At 42.7% G+C, this 12628-nt stretch overlaps 1 protein-coding gene across 3 annotated transcripts in view; it reads left to right on the forward strand.

Moving 5' to 3' along the window:
* The window catches only part of DLGAP3 (DLG associated protein 3), a 56579-nt gene that overhangs the window by 30340 nt on the left and 13611 nt on the right, over positions 1-12628 (forward strand). For all 3 annotated transcript variants that reach the window (XM_081057980.1, XM_081057981.1, XM_081057982.1), the window contains exons 6-8: positions 7200-7413; positions 7666-7979; positions 8348-8433. In XM_081057980.1, the coding sequence (XP_080914106.1) occupies positions 7200-7413; positions 7666-7979; positions 8348-8433 (614 nt within the window). The remainder of the gene's footprint in view (positions 1-7199; positions 7414-7665; positions 7980-8347; positions 8434-12628) is intronic.

Here is a 12628-nt window from a genome sequence, read left to right on the forward strand (position 1 = left end):
TTCATTTCTTCCTGTAATTTTGGTTACCATTGGATATTGCTTTCTTTTAGCCTAAAGAACTTCCATTAGTATTTCTTGTAAGATAGGTCAATAAATTCTTCAGTCTATATTTATTTGGAAATGTATTTTTACTTCATTTTTGAAGGGTAGTTTTGCTAGATATAGAATTCCTGCTTGACAGTTTTTCCTTTTAGCACTTTAATATACCATCCTACTGCCTTTAGAGGTCATTGTTTCTGATGAAAAGCCAGTTGTTAATTATATTGTTGTTTTCCTGAATGTGATGAATTGTTTTTCTCTTCCTGCTATTAAGATTTTTCTCTTTGTCTTCAACTTGCAACAGTTTGCTAATGTGTCTGGATGTGGATCTCTTTATGTTTAATTCACTTTGGGTTTATTGAGCTTCTTTGATCTGTAGATTCATGTTTTTCATTAAATTTGGAAGATTTTGGGCCATTATTTCTTCAAATATTTTTTATTTCCCTTTCTCTCGCTCTTCTTCTTCTGGCGTTCCGGTTACATGTATACTGGTATCCTTGATATTGCCCCATCAGTCTCTGAGGCTCTGTTCATTTTCAGTCTTTTTTTTTTTTCTTCATTCTTCAGGTTGGATAACTTATACCTATCTAGTTTCAAGTTTATTGATCATTTCTTATTCTGAGCCCTTCTAGTGAATTATTTCATTTCAGTTATTTTACTTTTCAGCTTCCGAATTTTTATTTGGTTCTTTATTCTTTTTTTAAGAATAATTATGATATTTCTATTAATTAAGTGATTGTTGCCATGCTTTACTTTAAATCTTTAAGCATGATTTCCCATAACTCTGAACATTTATAATAGCTGCTTTATAGTTTTTGATAAGTCAAACATCTGGGAACATTTATGTTTTCTTGTTTATTTGCACATCTTATAATGTTTTTTTGTTTAATATGGAACATTTCAGGTACTGTATTGTAGCAACTCTGGATTCTTACTTTACCTCTCGAAGATTGCTATTGCTTTGTTTATTCGTTAATCCCTTAAATAAATCTGTGAAATCTGCTTCCTTGACAGATGTGGACTCTGATATTTCCATCAACTTTTTTCTTTCCTGTTTTTATTTTTAAACCTCATTTCCTAGGAGTTGCTCCTGTGTCTGCATAGCTTAGTGTTCTGCCGGCGCTTGGGTTGAAGTTATGCTCAAAAACCTCAAGCCAGTAAGACTTCTCTCTGCTTATGGTTCTATGTATGGGCAGGGGTGTACAACCTTCAGGCTGTTTTCAGGCTTGCCCTGGCTTTTACTTTTACCCAGGCTCTCTTGTGTTTCCTCTGCACGTGTTCACAGGTGCCACTGGCCAGGGATGTGTTTTCTTGTGTTTCCTCTGCACATGTTCACAGGTGCCACTGGCCAGGGATGTGTGGGTGGCTCAGGGCCTCTCTGGTTTCTGTTGTGCATGCACTCACCCTCTAGTTAACTCAGGATATGTGGAGAGCTTATCAAACTGCTTATAGTTGTCTCACCCTCTTAAACTCTCCATTAAATCCCTGATCAGTCTGCCAGTTCATAGCTTCCCCAAACAATGCCACAACCTCAGCTTCTCAGTGCTGCTGACTTCTCCTATTCTTGACACTCTAACTGACAATGCTCCAAATTAAGTGAGGCCCCTTTGCCAGTGGCAGTGAAGCAGCTGATTTTCACAACCTGCTCCACCCTGGTTGAACTGTTGCAACTGATAGAGCTGGGAGCCAGGGTAATGGGAGCAGCTCCCAGCAAGGATACCACAGACTCATGCGGCTCTTACCCAAAGTTCAGTAATTTTCATGAATCAATGTTTCTTTGATTGATTTTCAGAGTAATGAAACGGTTGCTTTTGACAGTTTTGTCCAGCTTTATAGTTGTCTTGGTGGGATAAGATTTGGTGTCCTCTTCTCTCTGTCATGCCTGAAGTTGGAAGTCTAGAAAATTCTCAGCCACCATCATTATCTCCTCAAGTATTGCCTTTTCCATCTAATGTCTCTTTTGGAACTCCTGTGAATTGTATGTGGGACCTTCTTATTCTCCTCCATGTATCTTAACCTCTCCTTCGTATTTTCCATCTCTTTGCTTCTTTGCCTCTCTATAAGCGCTTCTGCTAAATTTCTCAAATGTATCTTCTGGTTCACTATTTTTTTCTTTTATTAGTTTCAGGTGCACAAGACAAGGTAATACTGAGACGTTCCTCATTTATATCCCTCACACTGTGGTTCACTATTTTTTTCTTTAGTTGTGTCTCATCTACTATTTAACTCATCCATTGTGTTTTTAATTGCACTGATTCTTTTTAATTTTCATTTCTATAAACCTGACGTGGTTCCTTTTCAAATCTTTATATAGTCTTTTTTTCAAAGCTTTATTCTTTCTATATGTGTTCAGTTTTATCTTTTAAGTTTTAGACATTTTAAACATAGTTTAAAAGATAATCTGTTTTAACTAAGGTAACACTAGCTACTGTTACAGGTAAACCCTGAATTCTCAATGGCTTAACTCAGTAACAGTTTAGTTCTTGTGTATGTCACAGTTTGCATTAGTATCTATTGCTGCATAATAAATTACCCCAAACATAGTATCTTAAAACAAAAAAACGTATTATGTCACAGGTTCTGTGGATCAGAAATCTGAGTACAGCATAGCTTGTGCCACTCGGATCAGTGTCTCACAAGGCTTCAGTCAAGGTGTTGGCCAGGCTGGTAGTCCTCTCAGGGCTTGACTGGAGGAAGATCTGCTTCCACACTCATTCACATGGCTGTTGGCAGGCCTCAGATCCTTGCTGGCCGTTGGCCACAGACATCAGTTTCATAACTTGTGGGACTCAGCCTAGGGCTATTTGCAACATAACAGCTTACTTCTCCCAGAGCAAAGGCTCTAAGAGAGAGTGAAAGAAGATGTCCAAGATGAAAACCACAGCCTTTTTGTAATCAGATGTCAGAAGTGACGTCCCATTGTATCTGCCATATTCTAGTCAGTAGAGGTAGGCGGATAAGTCTAGTCTGCACTTAGTAGGAGGGGACTGCACAAGGGTGTGAATGCCTGGAGGTGGAAATCATTAGGGGCATGTTAGAGATTATGTATCCCTCAATCTAATGTTAGCTCATCTTCAACAGAGCTTTATCTGTGAGAATCCTGAGTAGCCTGGGTTAGTAGTGGGTCCCCCAGGAAATACTTTGCAATCACTTCTATTAGATTATTCTTGGTCTAGGATCATTTTATGTTAATTTTTAATTTTTTTTTGTTGGGGTGTCAGTTCCATGAAAGCTCATGTAGACACAGGATCTTGTGTCTATGTGAAGATTAGCTTGTTGGTACACATTCTTAGGTTTGTTTCCTTTCCTTTCCCCCAGACTACAGGCTAGTTTCCTTATCATCAATCTGTGCTAATAATTGATTTCCCCCCCAGTCTACCTTTTCATCAAAGGTTTCCCCTTTCCTACTTTTATGCACGTTCTCATTTCCAATTCTGTGCTTCGTGTGGGCCCAAAGCCTTACAACTTTACCTAAATTGGTATTAAAGCCTAACTCCTTTGGTTACTGAAACCAGCAATCCCAGCCCCCATCTTCCCCTTCCACTGGGCTGTTTGCAACATTGGCATACACAGTTAATATTCTGATTTTCCAGGCTCCTCTTTGCTTTTCTCCCCTGGGGACTTATCTCGCTTTCTTGTGAGCCCAGCTATGCATATAAAGCAATGTTTGTTATATTTTATCTGGTGTTTTAAAGTGTTTTGAAATGGGAGGGTTTTGCAAGGTTACTAAACTAAATGACATGTAAAGTATACAGCATGTTGCCTAGCCCCCAATTGGACCCACCAACTCTACCATGGACAATTTTCAATTAGTCCCAAACAAAGTATTTTCTTCTAAATAGCCCACACCCTTGGAAATATTTATTGATTCTGAGTCTGGTTTGAAGAAAGGCTAAGGTTCTTATTTCCCAAGAGGATTCTTTGACTCAGCGGGGACTGGGGGGGCGGGGGGGGGGGAAACAGGGTGGAAGGCAGTCCAAGGATAATAGGAGAATTCACAGCATAATGTTACAATTTTATAATTCTAATACAGTGAAAATCAACTCTGGTGCAATATTCCTCTGAGAGTTTATATGATTCTGCATTTCCCTTGGGTCCTGATCTCTTGTTGGAACTCCAGAAGCCCCTCTTGGCCTGTAGAGATTGAAGGTGTGTGGCCCCAGGGAATTTCTTACCCTCCCTTTGTCCGCCTTATATAGAGTTCATTGTGGGAATAGCATATGGTTGGGATTTCAAGAGCTTCAGAAGCCCTGGGAAGGAGAGGTCTCTGAGAGGTATTTTCACTGTGATTTAAGAACCTCCTGCTACTAATAATAGTAGCTGATGTTAATTGAGCATCTGCTATATGGCTGCGATTCTGCCCTAGTGCTTTACATACGAAAGAGGGCTGGAGGTACAGAGATAAGCTGCAGAGTGAGAGTCCTTCCATCTCTGGTGCCCTGATTTGAAACGGAAATGCTCTTTGATGGGTTTAGATCAGCTCTTCTGTGCTCTACAAGGGACCCTCTGGGCTCGATTGATTCTATTTGGTGAATATTCTGAGCCTGACATAGAAATAGCAGGAGTTAGATCAGCTCCTGAGCTTTGGGAAATACTGTGCCACTGCTGGTCCTTGTTACCCAGAGGTCCAGAGATAGGAAACTGACAGGTAGACTCACAGGAGCCATAGTGAAGCTGTAGCTGTCACAGGAGGGTGGCTTACGCCAGTCAAATATAGGTTAACAACTTCCATAGGAACTTGGATTGATTTTTCCATGGCCTATGACTTCTGTACACTTGTAATCAAGTTCCATTACGGGATGGCCAGTTAGCTCAGTTGGTTAGAGCGCGGTGCTCTGAACAACAAGGTTGCTGATTCGATCCCTACATGGGCCACTGTGAGCTGCACCCCCCACAACTAGATTGAAACAACTACGTTTCAATCTGACTTGGAGCTGATGGGTCCAGGAAAAACACACTTAAAATAAATAGAAGTTAAAAAATATATATATATACCTTCCTTTAAAAAAAAATTTTCATTATGAAAAACTGCAGAAAGAAATCCAGGCAGTCCTTTTTTAAAAAAACAACTGGCCCCACTTTGGAACCACAGAGTCTGAATCTCCAGCAAATTTGGCTCCACACTTTGCAGCAGCCAAAGCAGAGAGAGGCATATGGTTAGAGAGGTTTGGGTTCAGATCCTTGAGGTGGGGCCTGAGTTAATGTCGGTTTCACAAGCTCCCCGGGGGATTCTGATGATCAAGTAAACCTGGAGTGAGAGCCAGGCATTTAACTTTGGTTTTAACACCTACAAGCTGTGCGTCCTTGGACAGTTCAGCTGCCTTCTCTGGGCTTTAGTTTGCCTCTTGGTAGAAAGGGATGGAAATTCCTCCTCAGTCTGATGTAGACTCTTGTGATATCATGTTATGCTTTGGAGGCTGAGTTATGGAAACAGTGAGCTGAATTTTACACATGGATCAAGCCATACCTTTGAGCCTCTATGGACTGCACATAAATATGATGCCATGAATCTTTCCTGGAAGATGACACAAGATGCAGTCATGAATACTTGCTGTCACATTCAACATGTGGATGCTGAGGACTTTGTCCTTGACTTCATTCCATGGCCTCTACATAATCACTCATAGGGGAATTTCTCAGGGGCTTGGTGACAGGAAGAGTTGTGGTTCTCCTGAGTGGTGGTTTGTGTTTACCAGGTAGGCCCTAAAACCTTCATGTGCCACTGACAGAGCTTACTCTGTGCCGGTATCTGTACTAAGTGCCTCACATGTTTTTCTTTGAGTCTCCTACGAAGACTGCCCACGAAGATGGTACCATTGTCACTCCCATTTGACAGATGATTAAACTGAGGCCCAAAAACTTTAAGTACCTTTCTCAGGCCACACTGCTAGGAAGTAGCAAAGCCAGCACTTGAGCCCAGATGGGTCTCGTTTCACAACCTGTGCAGGCAACCCACAGGCTATACTCCTCAATGGTTTGGCTGCTCTGAAGCTCAGGGATGAATGTGCACCCATTCTGTGCTCTGGGTAGAGAGCTTACCACTGGACCACCTTTTCCTACCTTTATTTTTTCCTTTGTGCCAGTTTTTTCATATAACACAAATGAAGCTGCAGCCTCTGTGGTGTATTTAGTCTTAGTGCAGTGTTGTGCGACACGGTTCTGTGAACAGAATTTTTGTTTTGCTTTTTTCTTAGTTGCTTTAATTTTTTTTTAACATTATGGATTCTGTGCCACAAAATTATCAAAAACAACAACAAGAACCTCATCCAGCAATGGCTGAACTTTCCTCAGAGGAAGAGGGCAGGGAAGGAACTAGTGGGCCAAACCAGAACCCTAGTTAGTGGGCAGAAAGTGGGGCAGGCTTGGAAAACTTGAAAGTTAATAATTTTTGCTCCATCACTTACCCGTAAATTTCTGTCCTGCTGCATGGTTGTTTTCAATCAGTTTTACAATGTAGTAGATCATAAATAGTAAAATAAAAGGTGGGCTTCGCTGCAGCCTCCCCACCCCCATACTAGGAAGGAGGGTTGCTGTCAGGTCCCTGGCCTTCTCCCTCAGGGTCAGGTGAGAGAAATGTGAAGGCTGGGGACTACCGTATTTATCCAAAAATAAGACCTAGCCGGACAATTAGCTCTAATGCGTCTTTTGGAGCAAAAATTAATATAAGAGCCGATTATATTATATTATATTATAATATTATATTAATTATATTATATTATATTACATTATATTCTATTAAAGACCCAGTCTTATAGTATAGTAAAATAAAACCGGGTCTTATTTTAATTTTTGCTTCAAAAGACGCATTAAAGCTGATTGTCCGGCTAGGTCTTATTTTCGGGGAAACACGGTAGGTGGAGAGGAAGATGGAGTGGTCTGGAGGCCAGATATTTGGGAGAGACATAGATGGGATGGAGGGAGGAGTATTTAGAGGAAAGACAGACCCCTAAGGACGGCCCCAAGGCACTTTGGGGAGCAGCACAGGGCAAAGGATGCCTTTATCTTTCTTTGCAGAGAGTGAGGGTTTCTTTAGTCTAAATGCAGAAGAGTCGTACAGAGACACAGCCTCTGCAGATCTAGGTATATTGACAGAGTGCCTCAGAGATCCCCCCACCCCATCTCAGCGTCTCAGTAATTGTCTTCTCCATCCCTGTCCCCAGCTCAGCGAGGAGCTGAATCAGCAGCTGGAGGCCGTGTGCGGGTCTGTGTTCGGGGAGCTTGAGTCCCAGGCGGTGGATGCCCTGGACCTGCCTGGCTGTTTCCGCATGCGGAGCCACAGCTACCTCCGGGCCATCCAGGCCGGCTGCTCTCAAGACGACGACTGCCTGCCCCTCCTTGCTGCCCCTGCCTCTGTCTCAGGGAGGCCCGGCTCCTGTGAGTATGCCGAGGCTGTCCCTGGGCTGGAAAGCGCCCTGGGGTCTGGTTCTGGCCCTCACCACAGCTGTGCTGTGTGACCTTGGGCAGATCGTTTGCCTCTCTAGGGTGGATGATGGGGAGAACACCCTTGGCCCTCTGCGAGGCAGGACGTGGAGACCAGGACATCGCGTGGGTGTGTGGGGGGGTCGGTCACAGACACTTGCCGGGAGGCGTTTCTCACCCGCTGCTTCTCCGCTTTCTTGGCCACAGCCTTCAACTTCAGAAAGGCCCCGCCCCCCATCCCGCCGGGAAGCCAAGCCCCGCCCCGCATCTCCATCACCGCCCAGAGTAGCACCGACTCCGCCCACGAGAGCTTCACCGCGGCCGAGGGCCCTGCCCGGCGCTGCAGCTCCGCGGACGGGCTGGATGGCCCCGCCATGGGCGCGCGCACCCTGGAGCTGGCGCCGGTACCACCTCGGGCCAGCCCCAAACCCCCTACACTCATTATCAAGACCATTCCTGGCAGGGAGGAGCTGCGGAGCCTGGCGCGGCAGCGGAAGTGGCGGCCGTCCATTGGAGTGCAGGTATGGAATCTCAGGCCCTGGCTGGTTGAGGATGGGTTGGGGGGTCATGGGGTCTTCTGGAGACATAGACCTTCCTTGGCTTGCTCTGAGTAGCAGTTAGCCCCTGTGCCTGGTCATCGACAGGGCTGCTCATCAGCCCCAGCCCTTGTCCCTCTTCCTGGCACTGTCACCCCTACTGGTGAATGGACAGTGCCTAGAGGTTGCCACCTTGATGTTTTTGACCTCCTGGGTGTCTCATCTTGTTCAGGCAGATTGTCTTTGCAGGATCTGCCAGCTGGCTTGGGGCTCAGACATTGCTGGCCCTGGGAAGGGCTTGTGTCCCTGGTCTAGCCCCCGCCACTGACTTCACTGCTGAACCTTGCCACCAGGTGGAGACTATCTCAGACTCGGACACTGAGAACAGGAGTAGAAGAGAGTTCCACTCCATAGGAGTACAGGTGGAAGAGGACAAGAGGTAAGTCTGAGTGGGACCATCTCAAGCTTCCTTGGGGGAGAAGCGGAGAGAGGACTGCATAATGACCCCACTGGCCTGGTCTTGTTGTGTGCACCCTTTCTTCCTGGAGGAGACCAAGCCCTTTTACTGGGAAGGAGTCAGAGCAGCCACCCGAGGTTTTCCACAGAGAGGGCATCCGTGAGATCTAAAGAGAGTTCCCCTTGTACTCATGCTGTCCCAGGTGCTCTGAGGTGGACAAGAGACAAACAGTGGTTGAAGGAAGGGGGTGGTAAGGAGAAATAACAGGTAGGCCTGCTGAGCAGGCCTCCAACAATTGTCCTTTACAGGGAATAATGGGATTTTGCCAATCCCTCATTACTTCCTGTGGCGTACAAGTATGTGAGCTCAAAAAGAAACAAATAAACATGAAGATTTTCTCTCAGGAGCCCCCTGGCAGATGAAACACTCCTCACTTGGCTCACACAAGCATTTAACCAGCTGTGGGTACCTATTACATACCTGAATCAGTGGTGTACCCAAGATGATAGAATTACCAGCAGGCCCCTTTCTGGTGTTAAGTGGCCTCAGAAGCATCCCTTCCTTGATTTCCAGTGGAAAAATTAGCATTGTGAGCTCTGGAGGGAATACTGGGAGAAGTTCCTCTGTTGTTGAGTTTCTGTGGGATGACGCTTTCTCTAATAACCATGTGACAGTGCCACAGTGGCCCATCTGCCCTCTGGGCTGCAGTGCTACCAGGGCAGTGGTCCTAAGTATGGTGTCTGGGGAAAAAGCCTGTGGCTGGCTGTAAGTTTCATGGTAATCTGTGTTGTCCCGGCCATACCCACTGGAGGAATAAAACTACAGTCCCAATAGCAGTCCCTTGCAGCTCTGTTCTCAGTTGCCATTGTTGAGCCTTTAGACCTCCCCTAAAGTTTCCACAACTATTTCTGGGAAGCCCTAGGGTATTGCAGGTGTGCCTGATCACATCTTCTCCGGGTTCCTGTGGGAATCACCATTTTTCTCCATTCTTACTCTAGCTCCCTGTAGTTCCACATGCTCTTGAGACTGTAAAAGTCTCCGTCAAGGGTGGCAAAAAGTTTCTTTTGTTGCCCCCATCATTCCTGAAAGCTACTGTTCTCCAAACTCTTAATATTCCACAAAGATCACAGAAAAGATTATGGCCAACCCAATTCCTCAAGTCCATGACTTGAGTTCTTGAGAGGTGGGTTGGGAGTCATGGGTAGATGCAGCTCTGTGTTCAGAACTCTGTCTCACCAGCGCGCCCCCCCCACTCTAATGCTGCCCGGTGAACCATAAACAAAGCCTATGTGCCCCCACTCACTCCCCTCCTGAGGCTTCCTGGCCCCTCATCCAGATATACCTCTGGGGTCCACCCATTCTTCCTAACAAGCCTGAATCCTGGGAAGAGTGCAGTAGGAATTCTACTGTGACTCCGGCTAAATCAGCAAACTTTGTCATTCATTTATTGTCATTCATTCAGAAAATACTTATTAGGCATCTGTTATATGAGTTCCTGTTAAATGCTCAGGGAAACATCAAAGACACGACTCTTGCCCTCATAGGCGTTATGGTCTAGAGGGGAATCAAGGCAATGAATAAATCATCCATGAATAAAAATATTACACTATGGTATAATATGTAATGGGATATTATTAAACGTTATGATGGGAATATGAAAGAAAGAAAGCAGGAACTAAGAGAGAAGGAACCTTATTTAGGTAAGCAGGTGACATTTAAGTTGAGACCTGAGGATTGCCAGGAACACTCAGGTGATGATTGGGTAGGGGGAGAGGGCGGCCTTTCCAGGTAGGGGGGGATAGCTAGCGCATGTGAAGTCTCTGGGGCAGGAAAGAGTATGACCTGCATCAGGAACTAAAAGAAGGTTCATGTGGGCTGGTGTGGAATGGGATGGGGCAGTGACAGGGGCCAGGTCCTACTGAGCTTGGGCATGATAAAAAAAGTAAAATTTAATTATAAATAATGAGTAGCCATTAAAAGGTTAAAGAAGAAGTATAACATGATCTAATTTATGTTTACAAAGATTACCAGCTGCTGACTGGAGAATAAATTTGAGGAAATAGTGAGTATGGGGAGGCTAGTAAGCAGGATTTTTTCATCATCAAGGTGATGGTCTTTTGCATTATGGATCTTGTGTTGGGGATTGTTTTTCTATTGTATTTTATAATTGGGCACTGCTCATGTATGGGGACACAATTAAGTTTTGTGTATTAATTTTGTATTCAGCAGCTATGCTGCTGTCTCTCATTAGGACTCATAGTTTATCTGAAAATCATCATGGGTTTTCTATATAGTCAGTTATTTTTTTTCTGCAAATGAGGATATTTCTTTTAAATGAGTTTTCTTTTAATTTCTTTTTCTTGTAATAGTGCATTGAATAGGATTTCTAGTTTGCTATTGAGTGTACCACTCTTGACCCATTCCTGAAGTTAGTGGGTATCTTCTCAGTACCCACTCTTAAGTCTGATGATGTTGGCTACAGATTTTGATGAATACTATTTATCAGGTTGAGGAAATTCCCTTCTATTCCTAGGTGGCTAAGAATTTTTATTTCATCTTTTTTTAAATAGAAAATGAGAGTGGAATTTTACTGAATGCATTTTTAGAATCTACGTAGATGATCATAGATTTTTTTTTTCTTTTCATTTGTAATGTGGTGAATTATATTAAGGGATTTTCCATGTTGACCTGACCCATTCTTTCATTTCTGGGATAAACCCTGCTTGATACTATTATCAGTTTGGATTAAGTTTGGCTGTGAATAACAGGGCCTCAAGAGGGTCTTAATGTTTTTCTCTCTCATTAGAAAAAAAAAAAAAGCCTGGATGTAGAAGTGCAGCGTCGGAACCTGAGGCTCCTACCTTGCTGCATTTCCACCCTTTGTGTATTTTCTCATATCAAGGAGCTGAAGTTCAAGCTCCAGCCCTCCTGTCTGCCGTCTGAGCAGCAGAAAGGAGGAAGAAAGGAGGAGGGACACAACCCTTCTTTTTATTTTTTTATTTTTATTTTTTATTTATTTATTTTTTTCAACCCTTCTTTTTAAAAAAGACTTCCTGACTGTAACACACTTTCACCTACATCACCTTGGCTAAAACCTCATCACTTGTTGGCATCTAGCAGCAACGGAGGCTGTAGAATAGTCTTTTAGCTGGGAAGCAGTGTGTGATGAATGGAGCACATAGCTGAAAATCAGGGTTCTTATGGCTGTAGACAAAGACAAGAATGGATAGATGCAAAGAGCACTATTGATCACAGACTCATATTATTTTTATATACCTCGCTGGATTTTTGAATCGGTATAACTTTAAGATTTTTATATCTATGTTCATAAGTGATTATTGGCCTACTATTTTACTTTTATTGTTATTATTCAATCCAGGTGTTAAGGTTATGATAGAGTCATAAAATGAGTTTGGTAGCATTCTCTGTGTTTCTGTTCTTTGGAGCAATTTGTGTAAAGTAGGAATTATCTATTTCATAAAGGTTTGGTAAAGGTTGCCAATAAAACCATCTCAACCTGATGCCTTTTGGGGATAAGAGAAACTTTTTGGACTACAGCTTCAGTTTCTTTAGTTATTGATCTACTCAGGTTTCACTTTTCTTCATGAGTTAAATATTGTGATTTATATTTTTATGAAAAGTGAACCAGTTTACAAAAATTGACCGTTTTCCAAATTTGGGGCATGAATATTCTTTGTCATAGTATTATAACTTTATAAACTTTTATTGTATCTATCAGTTATACCCCCCTTTATATATTTATATATGTAAATATATATATATATATATATATATATACTATATATTTATGCCCTACATCCCTTTCTTGATCAATCTTGCCTGAGGTTTGTATATTTTTATCATTTAAATATATTTTTAAATTATATTCTATTAGTCTTTTAAAAAAACCCAGCTTTTGGTTTTGGTGAACATCTCTATTATTTCTTTCTCTTTTACCTTTACTATTTTCTTCTAATACTTTTGTGTTAATTTACTCTTTCTTTTACCATCTTTGCCTTTTTTCAGTTTCCTGAATGCTATTTCTTATTTTCTAACATACGCTCTTAAAGCTGTAAACTCCCTTTAACTATACTGCTATAGCTGCATCTCATAAGTTTTGAGGTGCAGTGTTTTTGTCGTTTAGTTTGAAATAATTTGTAACTTTCATCATAATTTC

This window comes from Rhinolophus hipposideros (genome assembly GCF_964194185.1).
Source record: "Rhinolophus hipposideros genome assembly, chromosome: 8".
NCBI lineage: Eukaryota > Metazoa > Chordata > Mammalia > Chiroptera > Rhinolophidae > Rhinolophus > Rhinolophus hipposideros.